The 16785-nt window shown below is 38.6% G+C and overlaps 1 protein-coding gene across 1 annotated transcript in view; it reads left to right on the top strand.

Moving 5' to 3' along the window:
- LOC136863771 (mitochondrial 2-oxoglutarate/malate carrier protein-like) overlaps nt 1-16422 on the top strand; it is a 60884-nt gene extending 44462 nt beyond the window's left edge. The window contains exons 4-5 of the mRNA XM_067140127.2: nt 10657-10970; nt 16194-16422. Coding sequence (XP_066996228.2) covers nt 10657-10970; nt 16194-16422 — 543 coding nt within the window. The remainder of the gene's footprint in view (nt 1-10656; nt 10971-16193) is intronic.
- The last annotated feature ends 363 nt before the right edge of the window (nt 16423-16785 follow it).

Below are 16785 nucleotides of genomic sequence, written 5' to 3'. Positions count from 1 at the left end.
GGTGGCTAAGTTTCTAGAAGATAGAACTAAGATAATTACAGTAGGCGAAGCTTTATCTTTCCCTGTAATAATTAAGCACGGAATTCCTCAAGGCAGTATTATTAGACCTTTATATTTTCTTATATATATCAATGATATGTGTAAAGAAGTGGAATCAGAGATAAGGCTTTTTGCAGATGATGTTATACTGTACAGAGTATTAAATAAGTTACAAGATTGTGAACTGCAAAATGACCTCGATAATGTTGTGATATGGACAGTAGGCAATGGTATGATGATAAACGGGGTTAAAAGTCAGGTTGTGAGTTACACAAATAGGAAAAGTCCTCTCAGTTTTAATTACTGCGTTGATGGGGTGGAAGTTCCCTTTGGGGATCATTGTAAGTACCTAGGTCTTAATATAAGGAACGATCTTCATTGGGGTAATCACATAAAATGGGTTTGTTAATAAAGGGTACAGATCTCTGTACATGGTTATGAGGGTATTTACGAGTTGTACTTAGGATGTAAAGGAGAGGGCATATAAGACTCTGGCAAGACCCCAACTAGAGTATGGTTCCAGTGTATGGGACCCTCGCCAGGATTACTTGATTCAAGAACTGGAAAAATAATCCAAAGAAAAGCAGCTCGATTTGTTCTGGGTGATTTCCGACAAAAGGGTAGCGTTACAAAAATGTTGCAAAGTTTGGGATGGGAAGACTAGGGAGAAAGGAGACGACCTGCTCGACTAAGTGGAGAGATGGCGTGGAATGACGTTTGAGTGGTGTCTTTAAATGTAGGAAAGATCGCAATATGAATAAAAAGTTGGAATTCAAGAGGACAAATTGGGGCAAATATTCATTTATAGGAAGGGGAGTGAGAGTTTGGAATAACCTACCAGGGAGATGTTCAATATATTTCCAAATTCATTGCAATCACTTAAGAAAAGACTAGGAAAACAAAAGATAGGGAATCCGCCACCTGGGCGACTGCTCTAAATGCAGATTAGTAGTGACTGATTGATAGGTCCACAATATCGAAAGCTCATAAAATTGAGTAACAATAACATTACGTTGATCGTTGTTTGTTGTGAAGTTCTTTGTCTCTTATGCTGCCACTCATCTCCGACAGATGAGATTACTGCTGCATACCGAGTATAACAGCCCGCCTGGATATTGGCGGGAGGAAGAGGGGGAGTTAGAAAACTTTTTTCTCTAGCATACCATTCCTCTGGTTCATACATTTTCTGATACTGCTGGTACGTAACACACTGGTTTATCATAGTATTTCAGCTATTCGATCCCTACTCTGACGCGCTGATTGGATTGATCAGTGTGTACAGTTATGGGAATAATGGCAAAAGCTCACTTATGACCCGGTTTAGAGTTACAGTTTCGGCCTATTCCAAATTATAACACCTCAATTCACTAAATAACTCAAAATTCAACTTTGAAATGAGCCGTTTCTTAAGAAAAGATTTTTCCTCTTCACTTTTATTAAATTCTACATTTATTTTATTCCAAATTAGCATCCAAGAGGGGATTTCTCCTCTGGCTTGGAGGAAAAATTTGCTTCCAAGTCAGACAGATTTATCCCCCGCCAGTGTAGTAAATTGAGATTTTCCAACTCATCGGGTATTCCTAGGAAGCGGATGAGTAAAAGAACATAGTTTTTGCCCTGGGACTCTCCATTCTTCGCCCCTCCCCCACTCCGAAGATAAAAGAGTGTTAAATGCTTACGGCTGTCTGCGGCCTGGTCATTCCAGCTCTGGAACTTTGGACTGTTAGATCAGCAGCGTAGTACTGGTCGTTAAAAGCGAGAAAATGTGTGATCGCGACATTCCTACTAGCGTCATTGTAATGACCTATATTGATTTCACTTGGCAAAACCACTAAGGCAGTCTTTCTGGGGATGTAAGAAGGCAGGTGGGGAATGAGATTCTGCCATTATAATAAAAATTCCCCAATCTGTTTGCGACTTACGGTAGGCAAGAGGACCTAACATTACAACGAACATTTCCTAACCCAGTCTTCACATTAAAAAAACCGTTTGGTGACTTCCCTGTCGCGTTTGTAGGGAAACGTTAAGAGCTATGCAATTTAATACAATCTTACTCACAACGTGTACACTACCTAACTCTGAATTCTGTATACAATGTAGAATTCCTTAGCGAAGCACGGGTACAACGGCAGCTTGTTAAACAATATGAATCGTCGGGTAAATGCTTGTCGACGATTTTCATTATCTTCAATGAGATATTCTTATTTCTCATGGACCATAGAATGGATTTTACATTAATAATATTCAAATGCGACTTAGAAATTATTTTGAGATAGTTGAAATAATTCTTCAGTCCCAAGTGAACTAGCCTGTATCTGAGATATTTTCTGATATACAGAGTCGAGAATTTTTGATGCCTCGTCTTGTAAAATGAGGGAAGTTACTCTTTTTTTTCCTGTTCTCTTCTGTTCTCATCGATGCCGAATTGTCATATAGCCTGTCGCCAAGCATTTTAGAGCTGCTGCCAGCATCTCCCTTGGTGTTAAGGATTGAGGGCAGCCATTTCCTCCCACCTGAAATCGGTATGGTTTTTCCACCAATACTCGGGCGGCTGATTTGCAGTGGTTCCTCATTAGGCGACGGAGTGAATACTTCGCCAAATAATAATAATAATAATAATAATAATAATAATAATAATAATAATAATAATAATAATAATAATAATAATAATAATAATAATAATAATAATAATAATAATAATAATAATAATAATAATAATAATAATAATAATAATAATCATTATCATCATCTTAGGAGAGTATCAAGCAGGATTTAGAAAGGGAAGGTCATGTTCAGAACAAATTTTAAATCTAAAGAACATAATAGCTTTGAGGAAGACCAGAAACTCTACATTTGAAGACTTTAAAAAGGCCTATGATTCAATTGTTAGACATACTCTATTTGATATTTTAAAGGAATTTGGGCTTTATAATAAAACCGTTGAAATAAGTAAAGCAACATTAACAAACACAACATACAAAGTAAATTTTTTGGGAGAACTCTCAAAACCATTTGAAATAAGATCAGGTGTACGACAGGGAGATGGCTTGTCACCTCTACTCTTCAATTGTGCATTAGAGAAGGTAGTTTGAGAATGGAGGAAAGCCATCAATATTACAGGAACTAACCGTGTCCCATTAGACCAATAGTAAATTTTAAAGATGCGCCAAGTTACAATTAAAGCAAACAACTGAACCTAATTCTAAAATAGAAAATTTCACTTAAAGAAGACAGATCAATTAAAAACAGCCTAGAACTAATTAAAGAACTAAATAAACTTAAAATAACAGAGATCACACGTATGATATCCTTTGACATCACTAACATGTACACCAACATACCAATAGATGAATCCATTAATATTATCGAAAACTTTCGTAAAGAAAACACCTCTCTACAAGAAACCAAAGAAATTATTAACCTTCTTAGAACAACACTACACCAAAATTGCTTTGCATTCAACGACAAAATCTATTACCAAAAAGAAGGATTAGCCATGGGCTCACTGTTATCAGGTATAATAGCAAACATTTTTATGAATAACTTCGAGAACATCTTCTTAACGGGCCAGCTGCCAAAAGGAATCTTACATTGGAGCAGATTCGTGGATGAAGTCATATGCATATATAATAATGACATCACTAATGCACACCAGTTATTAAACACCCTAAATTCATTACACAAATCCATCAGCTTCACAATGGAGCCAGAAAATAACAAGAAAAGAAACCATTTAGACATCACAATCAACAGGAATAATGACAACCTATCTTACAAAGTATACAGAAAGCCCACTCAGACGTCGCACACTATTGACAACAACTCGAACCACCCATACACACACAAAATAGCAGGACTGAATACAATGATACATAGAGCTATTTCCATACCAATGAGCGCAACGGATTTCAATGAAGAGATGCAAATCATTAAACAAATCGCGAAAGAAAACAACCATCCTCCAGGCACAGTAGATAAACTGTTAAATAAACATAAGAAAAGTCGCCGGGAAAGTACCACACATGACAAAGAAAACTACGTGGTTCTCAACTATGTTAACAATAACATTTACAAAGTATCCAACATTTTCAAGAAACAAGGTTTAAAAGTAGCCTTTCGAACGATTAACACACTACAGAGACACATCAGCAGATGCAACCTAAACAAAAAGGACCCTTTCTCAAAGTCAGGAGTATATGAACTCAAGTGCCAAGATCCTAACCGCAACGCCAAATACATAGGTCAAACGAAACGTAATTTCCATACAAGATACAAAGAACACAAAAACGCGATCAGATATAATCGGCATTCAGCCTTCGGGGAGCACATATACGACTGTTCACACCATTTCACAGACATCAACACTGATCTAAAAATTTTACACTTCGAGAATAGAAGTAAATCTTTGAATATAAAAGAAGCAATAGAAATTTACGTCGCAAAAATGCTAATGCAAATAACCTGAATGAGCATACACATTTAAATAATCCTCCCCTATTCGCTCTACTCACATGATATCTGACAACACCTACTCATTAAATTGCTTTTATAATAATAATAATAATAATAATAATGCTATCATAATTCCAGTAGTGATTGGATGTAATGGTATTATACCAAAGACACTACACAGGAGCATTGAAGCCCTTAATCTCCACCCTCTCACTTACAGAGAATTACAAAAAGCAGCAATACTGGCCACTTGCCATATAGTAAGAAAGTTTATTGGCATGAACCATCCACCATATATAGAGGACTAATGAAAATCGTCCACTAATAATTATGGCCGTTTATATATAGTAAATATCTCATAAATATCTGTCAAGTCTATTTGTCAACAATGTTAAGTATATAACGTTATGTATGAAGCACGTGTGCGTATGTACCAAATAGTACTTCTTCCATGTACATTGTACCGAAGAAGCTCATAAACCCAATTGTAAACTTGTGAATTATATATAATAAAATATAATAATAATAATAATAATAATAACAATAATAATAATAATAATACCGTTCCTTACTTTATTCGCCTAAATTATTAATTTTGCATTCATCCATATTACATAAAAGTACATTTAACATGGAGTAGGTCAATAACTTATCTCCCCTCTCCAATGTTGATGGAAGGTTCCACAGCGCTCCAGCCGCTCCGCCCCACTTCTCCCTCCCCTCTCCACTTTACAGTATACTCGATTCAATCATCCAATAGGAGAGATCCACATCGCTCTCCCATTCTTGCCGTCCCCTCTCCACGCGCAGCGTGCCTCACCAGAAACTTTCCATGACCACAGTCCTGAAATAGTGTTTGGTGACAACGGACTTAACATCGGCATTCTAGATAAGTACGTAAGTTTGCATTATATTAATACTTGTATATATTTTTATTTTTTATTTATTTTTATTTTTATTTTTGTCATTACTGTTTCATGTTATCACTAAACTTTCTATCATTGACAAGTTTACGCTACGTAAATAATACTGTACATATATAAGATTGTTTTTAAAGTGATTTGATAGAATCTGAGGATGTTCTTGTAGAACGAAACATGTCATTCTTTGTATGTTAGTGTGTTTTTACAGGTATGTTTATAGTGTTATAATTTACATTGTATTTGCTGTGTGTTTGACAGACTGAAAAGCCTTTGTTACATTTAACTATGAGGAAGTACAAATAAAATCATTATAGATATTTTAGCTTTCGCAGATGACATGACGTTAATCACAGACTCATTAGATAATGCTCAAGAACAAATACGAGAATTACAGAAACAAGTGGCCAAAATAAGATTGCAAATATCATTCGAAGAAAAGTTCATGGCAAACATCATTAATGCCCCTCAAAATATCACAATTAACAATAACATAATATCTCGGACATATTGCTTTAACTACCTGGGAGAATGGATAACAAACAACACAAAAAAGGTAGTTATACATATAAGAGTAAACAAGGGAAAGGATGTTTCATATGACCAAAAAATGCATACAATAAAAAATCTCTACCTAGAACTTGAAATTAAGACATTATCAAACTGTGGCCCGGCCAGAAATTTTATATGGAGCGGATACTCTTAAGCTGACAAGAATTGAGGATCTTGAAGAATTAGAAAAAGATAAAAGAAGAATTTTGAGAAAAAGAAATGCGACCTATAAGAAACAACAATGACGAGTTTAGACTACAATGAAACAGAGACCTATATTTAAAAGTTGAACAACTGACAACTTTAATGATGGAAAGAAGACTCCAGTTTTTGGACACATTTATAGAATAACAATAACCTAACTAAACAAATCTTCATCATATTGAACAGTTCCAAATCCAAGCCAACGTAGTTCATTGAAATTGAAAAGGATATAAAAGACGCAGGAATTAAAATAGATACGATAGAAAACAGAATACGTTTCAGAGAAGTAACACGAAAGGCAGGATTTCAGGAGAGAAAGAAATTAACAACTGGAAGAAAATGGTCTCAAGAGGAAAAGGAACAACATTCTCAGAAAATGAAGGAAATTTGGAAAAGAAGAAAGTTAAATGCAAAGAAAAGTAACCAAATTTGATTTATCGTACCCTCGAAAGGGTTATTCGAATAATAATAATAATAATAATAATAATAATAATAATAATAATAATAATAACAACCTATATATACAGTATAAGTCGCTAACGTGCATGCTTCACAAAACTCAAGCTCTTAAAACCAGAAGGAGTTAAAAGGTGCGGTTTTGTACCAACATCTGGCAAATAGTCTCAGTAGTACAGGAATAATCGTGCATTTCTTGAAAAATCGACGGAAATATATTTAATAATAACTAAAGGACTCGTACTGCAACCCAAATGAAAGAGATGAAGGACCTAAAAGAAATTTAAAAAATAAGAAATTGGAGGGGTAAATGGCAATCAGGATTAGTATAACTTACGTAAAAAAGAGTCAGAACTATCTACCTAAATATAATACGAGCCTTTCAACTAATAATACATTTAAACTTACATTAAGGAAATTATTGTTTCAATTCTGCCTAATTAATTTTTTTCTGTAAATTACCAAATGAAAACGGGAATCATTATATTTTGTCATTAGATAAGCTATGATTTAGATTCTTTAAATTTTCTTCTAGATTCTTGCTTAGATTATTTCCTTTTTTCACAAGTTGCTTTACATCGCACAGAAACAGATCGGTCTTATGGCGACAATGGGACAGGAAAAGGCTAGGAGTGGGAAGGAAGTGATCGTGGTCTTAATTAGGGTATATCCCCAGCATTTGCCTGGTGTGAAAATGGGGAAACCACGGAAAACCATCTATCTCCCGAATAGTGTTTATTAGTCGCGCTTAAGCGACTGCAGCTACCGAGCTCTGTTTTTAGATTATTATACAGTAGTAGGCTTTATTTAAAATTCCATTTTACCTTGTTGATTTCTCGCATATATTGAAATGGTGCCATTTTTCCACTTGTATTTTATTCGTATGCCCAATGTATACAGTCCCGAAAGTGAACTTTGCTCGTCGGGGTCTTTCACGAATCAATTAAAATTAATCATTATAATTTTTTTTCTGCTAGGGGCTTTACGTCGCACCGACACAGATAGGTCTTATGGCGACGATGGGATATGAAAGGCCTAGGAGTTGGAAGGAAGCGGCCGTGGCCTTAATTAAGGTACAGCCCCAGCATTTGCCTGGTGTGAAAATGGGAAACCACGGAAAACCATTTTCAGGGCTGCCGATAGTGGGATTCGAACCTACTATCTCCCAGATGCAAGCTCACAGCCGCGCGCCTCTACGCGCACGGCCAACTCGCCCGGTCATTATAATTTCAAGAGTATTGTGAGATATTACCCGACCCACAGGAGGACAAACCACAATGGAGAAAGGATGGTAGAACTGTGCAAGGCATTCAATCTTGTTATGAAGTCAACTGCTTTCAAACGCCTTCCTAAGAAACAGAAAACATGGACATCCACAAATCCCCACCTCGGCGAATTCCAAATTGACCACTTTGCCATTTCTCGTAAATCTCAGAGAGAAATCCAGAATGTAAAAGTATTAAGAAGCGCGAATCTTGACTTTGATCACTATCTCTCAAAGATAAAAGTGATACTTATTCCAAGTTACATCAAGATATTTCAGGGAAGAAAGATCACCAGGTTTGATGCGGAAAAATTAAGGACTCAAAGTGAATTCAGTCAGAAACTTGAATCACTGACAAAATAAAAAATAGAGGAAGCATTGGTGGACCAATGAATGCGACGATGCCTTAAACCAAAGGCGACTTGCCTGGCTGTGATGGAACAAACGGAAGAACGAAGGAAACAGGGAGAGGTCCCTGATCACGAGAAAGCAGGCTGGAAAAACCATACGCAGGGTAAAACGAACATTCCACAAAAATAATTTGGCACAGATAGTCCAAGATTTCAAAAAGAACTACACTCGCGACTTCTACAAAATCTTCAAGCAAAATCTCAGTAAATACCATCCAGTCTTCACTTTAGAAATTCCGATGGGCAAGTTGCTTATAGTTACAAAGACACATGCGAAAATCTTTGAGTCCATCGTCAACTGTGAGGCTCCAATATTAAAATTTTCCTTACAAGAAAATATGCCAATTAGTCCAGACTCAAGTCCACGAACCAGAGAACAAATCAGTCAACTACCGATTCAAGCAGCAAAGGCAAGGCTTCGGATTTCGTTTGAGAAAACACAGATCATTCAATCACTTAGGAACAAGATGAGGACTCAATAGTGGCCGAGGTTTAGAAGTATGCGTGTGATAAAGCAGTTGACAAGCTTACAGATATCATTCGACAGATTTGGGAAACAGAGAAACTACCAAGTGACTGGACATCGGCCCTGATTCACCCCCTGAACAAGAAAGGTGACAAAGCGGACGTAAACAACTATTGTGGCATATCACTTCTCTCGATAACATACACGATTCTCGCGAAAACACTTCAAACAAGAGCTGAAGCACAGCTAGATCAGCCACTAGGAGAATACCAAGGAGGGTTTAGGAAAGGGTGATCTTGTATTGAGCAAATCATGAATTTAAAATCATCTATCGTACATGAAACTGAGAAGTAAGAAATTCATACTGACCTTCGTTGATTTCAAGAAGGCTTACGACTCGCTGGATCGAAGTACCCTGATCCAGGATCTAGAAAAATTGGGTTTAGATAATAAGACAAGACAAAATCATTCAGGAAACCCTGTTGGGAAACCCTGTTGGGGAACCCTGTTGGACACGATCTCAAAAGTGAAATTCAGGGGGGAGATTTCTGACTCCTTCGAAATACGGACAGGGGTAAGACAGGGAGATTGTTCCCGAGAAAATTATTCGCGAGTGGGGTAAAGAATTGTGTAAGGAAGGTGTAGAGAATGGGGTCAGACTAGGTTCTAAGAACAAGAACCTGACAATCGACTGTTTAGCCTTCGCAGATGACCTTGCAATTCACTCTAATTCTCTTGACACGGCCATACAAAAAGTTAGTCAACTACAGATGCAAGCAGCGAAGGCAGGGCTTCATATTTAGTTTGAGAAAGCACAGTTCGTAGCGAACATCGAGTCAGCACACAGAGAACTTAAGGTGAACGAAGGAAAAGTAGAGAAGGCAGAGAAATTCATATACCTGGGTGAGTGGATAGAGCCCAACATTCGTGAAAAGGAAGCTTGCGTGTCAAGGATCAACAAAATGGAAATGGCTTACCATCTAACTGAAGACACCTACAATAAACGATCAGTGTCCTTCAAGGCCAAACTCAGGCACTACTGTACCGTTATCGACCGGCGGTACTATGCATCAGAATGCCTTGCGATGAATAAGAGAGGCCTGGCGGAATAACTGGAAGTCAAAGAGAGGAAGATTTTAAGAAAGATCTTGGGCCCAGGCAAAGAACAAGGAGAGTACAGAAGACGACACAACGATGAACTCTATCTACACGTGGAAAAGATAACGGACACCATACGCAATAGAAGAATCTCTTTGTATGGCCCTTGACACGAACGAGCTCCGGAGGATAGTCCAATCGAATCTGTGCCTACTTGGCGGGAAAGAAAACCAAAGGGATCTGATTTATAGAGTTGGAAAAAGACCTACAAGAACTGGGGATCTCACATGAGGACATCTTGGAACGTGAATCTTTGAAGAAGAAATTTGGACAAGTACAGAGTTTTCAGCCAAAACCCAAAATGAAAACCGGCAAGAAGTGGACAGAAGAACGGAGGGATTCTCACCAAAGAAGAGTGCTGGAACACTGGGCAAATGTGAAAGATAGTAGGAGAAAGCAGTTGAAATAGCGTGATCCACAGAAGACCGAAACGACAAGAAGAAGAAATAGTAATAAAACTATTAATAAAGCTCTTTTATTTTCTCCTCCTTTGTGGCGCTTCTCTTTCTTCGATTAACCCGCGGTTAAGTGTTAGGAGAGGTTTGTTACCCATTTGTACTTCTTCTTAAGACAATAATCGGTCCGTGGTTCTATAGCAACAGTTTAAATCTTCTAGATTGCTTGCAATAATCATCACAGAAAATGTGTGTTTTGGGATATAATTTTTATTTATCTTTAAGTTCAAACCACAATATTTGTAGTTTCATAAAAGAAAAAAATTATCCTCTTGATTAGGTCGTGTTGATCCGAATGACGTCAGATGGACGGCTTCCTCCTGAGAAACGTCGCAACTATCGCAATGTAGTGGACGCCTTGGTTCGCATCAGCAAGGAAGAAGGTTTCTTGGCGTTGTGGACTGGTGTTGTACCAACCATAGGACGAGCTATGGTGGTCAACGCTACCCTCCTGGCGACCTACTCCGAGTTCAAGTCTAAACTTCTCGAGACAAAATTGGTGAACGACAACATCTTCTGTCATCTGTGGGCCAGTCTAGGGGCGGGCTTCATCGCTTGTATTACGTCCTTACCGGTGGACATTGCAAAGACCAGGTGAGCTGTGCACTAGAAGCTTAGTAGTGGCATGACATCATCTTATATCATAAAACAAGATAAGAATGTGCTGTCACTTGTTAATTTAGACTACAAACAGACATTTGCGTCTAAGCATACTTTGCAATGTTTTAAATATTTTAATGTGTTTATATGTTTGTATAATGGGCAAATTTCACATTATTTCAATGTAATACGTAACGCAAAACAGCGCAAGATTTATTATTATCAACTGTTTTAGACCTCAAAAGAGCATTTAAGCACGTTCAACCATGTTTGCTAATATTTTAATGTAGATATGTATTATATTTTATTGAGCCATCAGCATATAATTACACTTAACTGGCGTTTTACTGCTAATTTACTGATGTAATATTCACAAATATCAACAAAGCTCGCCTCACACATGACTAAACATTTATAAGAATGGAACTTGCTTTAACTGAATAGGCAAAAGTCTATGGTAAATTATTCTTATATTATGCATTAGAAAGAAAAAGACGAATCCATTGTATTATAATTACATGTGCATATTGGGTCATTATATTATGTAATAAGAGTATTTAACTTATTATAACTTAGCTATGTTGTAACATTTGAACTCTTAGCAAAAGTGTAATCAACATTATGTTGTTAAATTTCAGAATATGTCATACAGCTTTTAGGAATGAGGCATAATACAAAATGCAAACATAGGATTTTAATACAGCTGAGGATGACCTTGTAAGAGGTCGAAACTGGTCCTATTATAAATGTGATATTCTATCATACATGTGATAATAAATAAGTATTGATTAGGTGGAACCTTTCTTTCTTTTTATGATGTTTGGTGGCTATCAATACGGAACAAAAATGAAATTTATAAATCAAGATGACATCATCTTGTCCGTTCAGGCTTCATCGCTTGATGTAAAGTATATCCTTACTGGTGGACTTCGCAAAGATCAGGTGAGCTGTACACTTGGAGCCTAGTAGTGGCATTGCAATCATGTTCTGTTATGTGTGGTCCAGTATAAGGGCAGGCTTAATCGCGTTTTGTACATCCTTACCGGTGGCCATCGCAAAGATCAGGCGAACTATACACTAGAAGCCTAGTACTGGCATTACACCATGTTTTGTCATCTGTGGTCCAGTCTAGGGACGGGCTTCACCGCTTCTTGTACATCCTTACCGGTGGACATCGCACAGATCAGGTGAGCTGAACAATGGAGGTAGCAGTGGCATGATGACATCATCTATCATCTGTGGGCCAGTTTAGGAGCAGGCTCCATCGCTTCTTGTACATGCCATATCTAGACGGTTCTAAGTTTGCGAAGCCTAGGCTGTCATTCATTTTCACAACCTTCGTTGCTTTTTGCCGATAAATTCAACCGTCGGGCCTCTTACAATTTTCCCTTTCATCATAGGTAAGAAAGGATGGTTGCTCTGTTGTACTCCTCTAAAAAGATAATCACTACCACCACCAATGTTAATAGAGGATAGCGGTCCAATTGTACTCCTCTCAAAACAGTTATCACCACTACCACCACCACCAATGTGAATACAGAATGGTGACCCAGTTGTACTTCCTCTTAAAATAACCACAAACATCACCACCACCTCCCTCAATGTTAACAGAGGATGGTTGCCCCGTTGTATTCCTCTTAAGACAACAATCATCACCACAAACACCACCACCAATGTTAATAGAGAATGGTTGTCCAAATGATCTTCTTCTTAAAACAATCATCATCATTATCATCATCATCACCACCACCACGAATATTGATAGAGGATGGTTGCCCAGTTGTACTTACACTCAAAACACCTCCATCAATGTTAACAGAGGATGGTTGCTCCATTGTCTCTTAAGACAACAATCACCACCACCACTATCACCATGTTAATAAAGGATGGTTGCCCAGTTTTAATTGCTCTTAAAACAATAATCACCATCACCACCACCAATGTTGATAGAGGACGGTTGCACAGTTGTACTTACACTTAAAACAATAATTATCACCACCACTACCACCAATGTTGATATAGGATGGTTGCCCAGTTTGACTTGCTTTTAAAACAATAATCACCACCACCACCACCACCACCACCACCACAACCACCACCACCACCATCAATGTTAATAGAGGATGGTTGTTCAGTTTTCCTGCTCTTAAAACAATACTCACTACCACCAGCAAACTTCACATACACTGGCCGGGATTGGAAGTAGGGCTGGCTTGTTGAGAATTCACTATGCCCCTCGGCTAACACGCCGTTCCATTTTAAATTTGTAACAAATCTGAGCTCATTCCGTCTCCATTTCTACCACTCCACTGGTAGAGTATGGTTAGAGAACGAGCCTGCTGCTAGAACGGAGAGAGGCTCTAGCCAGACTCAAATTAGACTCATCGGTGTTCAGTCGAAGTGGGAGATATTTGAACGGTGAGTTGTGTGTCAATCTAAACTCGAAACTCAATCAAACCAGTCCACTCAGTTCTTCAGTCACCGGTGGGTGAACGAACTGCGAGTTCTTGCCTTGTTCTTTTTTGTTTGCTATTTGCTTTACGTCGCACCGACACAGATAGGTCTTATGGCGACGATGGGATAGGAAAGACCTAGGAATGAGAAGGAAGCGGCCGTGGCCTTAATTAAGGTACAGCCCCAGCATTTGAATGGTGTGAAAATGGGAAACCACGGAAAAACATCTTCAGGGCTGCCGACAGTGGGGTTCGAACCCACTATCTTCCGATTACTGGATACTGGCCGCACTTAAGCGACTGCAGCTATTGAGCTCGGTTTGCCTTGTTCCTGCTGTACAATTAATATGTGCGAAGAACCATTGCACGTGGCAACAGTGTGCCAATAAGTGTGGCACTTGAACATCAGAATTCCCGAGGTGCTCATTCTGTACATTGTGATCAGGCAGCATGGACGATTTGGTGCGCATCTTTTTTGAGCTTGGTTATCCCACGCATTCAGTGATCAGAGCTGTGTTATGTACGATCTTCCCCTCTGATTACCCCCGTCGTCAATTTCCTGGTGGCCATTACCAAGACCCCATCTCCTGCATCCACGCATTATTGAAAATATTGTGTGGGACCCATCTATACTAATGCGTATGTAAAAAGAGACTCCGAGTTTGTTTGTATATTGTATGTAAGGGGTAATCGCAGAAACTACTGGAGCGATTTTGAAAAAAATAAATCTTTCACCATTTAAAATATAATATAATTCCGGTGATCATAGTTTATGTATCATTCTGGAATATGAAAGGGTTCCCACGAGAAGCATGGTTGAAGAAAAAATTGGCAGCAATAGTACATCTGAATGTGTCTTCATCTTCTCACATAAAAACGACTTGACTGATGGAGTTCAAGCTTGGTAAGATTACACAGTGAGTTTCTCTCATCGCTTGGCCGGCAGACGCGCCCAGCTTATCTGCCTCTCGTTCACTCATCACTTCCCGATACACAGCGCAGTGACAGTACTGGAATACCCACACTTCGCAGTTCAGGTCCGTTCTTAGAACGTGTATTAAGTGTTGATCTATCGCTCCAACTGTTCTCGAGCTGTGAAGTATTACTACGGGGTATGATTCTCATAATGCCTCCACATGTGAACACGGTAGAGGAAAGGGTATTTATGTAGGATCATTATGTGAAAACAGAGTCTTGCAGGGAAGTCGTTAGGCGATTTGTAACACAATTTCCAGATGTTCGCCCTCCACCTAGAGGGACCATGCGGAAACTCGTAAACAAATTGCGAGGAACTGGTTCTTTACTCGATATGAAATGAAGTGTTTAAAAAAAATGTATATTTAACGAGGACAAAGTAAATGAAATCGCAGAAAGATTAGAACATACGCCTACAAAATCCCTAAGACGACTTGGACAAGAAACCGGGGTTTCGAGTAGCTCAGCATGGAGGGCTACGAAAGTGTTAAAACTGGAATGTGTGGATGCAGGAGGAGAACATTTTCAACATCTCCTGTCGTAAGGTACGAGCTTATTTTCTTAATTCCTATACACTAATTTTCTTAATTATTACGTTTGTTACACATGTCATGTACGGATAAAGCAACAGTTTTGTTGGTATGTCGCGGAGCGGGAGTGATGAGTTAACGGGATATAGATAAGCTGGGCGCGCCTGCCGGCCAACCGATGAGAGAAACTTATTGTAGCTCGTACCTCGATTATCATATAGGCTACTTACTCTAACGTAACTTTTAAGTGAGGCATATGGTGAAAAAATAAATAAACGTGAAGCAAGTCAGAGAAAAACGTACGCCTGAGACCATTAAAACGGTTAGTCTTGTTGAAAAATGGAGCGCACCATGTGTAGGCCTACATAAAAATCGATTTCTCAGAAAATAAATTATATGAAATTTCTTTGTAGGGCCTCCCTACAATAGTTTTCGAGGAAACACGTGTTTCTGCGCTTTGCCGCATGCATTGGTCTCTTTCACGCAGAAAAAGAAGAAAACCACTTGACGGATCGTGCTAAAATTTGGCAAGCATACAGCTGGAACCTTTGGTTATCATATAGGCTACATGCTATAACATTGTATCATGTATCTTAAGAGGGAAATAAGATAGAAATAAAATGCGAATCAAGTCATAGGAAACTGTACGCCTGGGACCCTAAAAAGTGAATATCCGGCCTAAAATGTTAGTCCTATTGAATAACGCCGTCAGCGAGTGAACTTTTGTGATTGGAAGTAGGCGAGGGCAACTGCAAATATAACTCACCAACTCGATTGTGACCGGCAGCAGGCAAGGGGGCCCTGTCATTACAATGAAAACTCCCCAATCGAGCATGTGGCTGCGCGTTTTGAGTCACGAAGCTCTCAGCTTGCATTGCTTTACCTTACTTAAGGCCATGGTCTGTTCCTTCTAACTCCAAGCCCTTTTTCTGTCCCATCGTCTCCCTAAGACCTATCTGTGTCGGTGCGACGTAAAGTAAATCGTAAAAAAAAGAAAAAAAATCACCAATCCGAACTTCAAATGACATACGACGATTGGCGCACGTTGTGTTTCTCGTATAACGTTAAGAGTCATGCAGTTCAATAAGATCATACTACATGTATTCTACTTGACCTAGAATTCTGTATGCAATGTAGAATTCCGTAGTGATGCATGGGTACATCAGCTAGTCTCTTATAAATGAGTTTAAATGAGTCTACACGTTGTTTTTGACTGCTGTAATGTGAATAGTAAGGTATTTTTGTTTCCCTTATTTCAGGATACAGAACATGAGGGTGATAGATGGAAAACCAGAATACAAGAACATGGTCGATGCTATGATGCAGACGGTTAAGAAGGAAGGATTTTTCGCGCTGTGGAAAGGCTTCACGCCGTATTTCGCCAAAGCTGCACACAGCATCTTGATGCTTATTTTCATGGAGCAGTTTACAAAAGCCTACCGGCGGTATTGGTTAAGGGATACGAGTGGAAAGGGGAGTGGGTTTTGATATGTATTTTGTTGTATGGGAGTGTGACGAATAAAACTGTATCTTTAATTGATTCTCTTTCCTTCACTCCAAGTGTTGTGCATGGTTCTATAGGTTCTATAACAAAATGTGTAATACTAATAATAATAATGATAATAATAATAATAATAAATAATAATAATAATAATAATAGACCCCAGGAATTAACCTGGGAGGAGTCCATGTGGCTTTTGTCATCACATGGCTCTGGGCAAATGGGAGTGAAATGCGCCGTTGCTTGTCATCTGCAACTATAACATATTGGGTTCAGCAAGAGAACCCAGCTTAGCCTCTTTCACTCCAACTCCAGCATGTAACCTGCAAGAGGTGTCCCTGTTAAACTGA

This window comes from Anabrus simplex, chromosome 1 (genome assembly GCF_040414725.1).
Source record: "Anabrus simplex isolate iqAnaSimp1 chromosome 1, ASM4041472v1, whole genome shotgun sequence".
NCBI lineage: Eukaryota > Metazoa > Arthropoda > Insecta > Orthoptera > Tettigoniidae > Anabrus > Anabrus simplex.
Note: the sequence above shows the minus strand (reverse complement) of the source record. Positions and strands in the feature narration are given on the sequence as shown.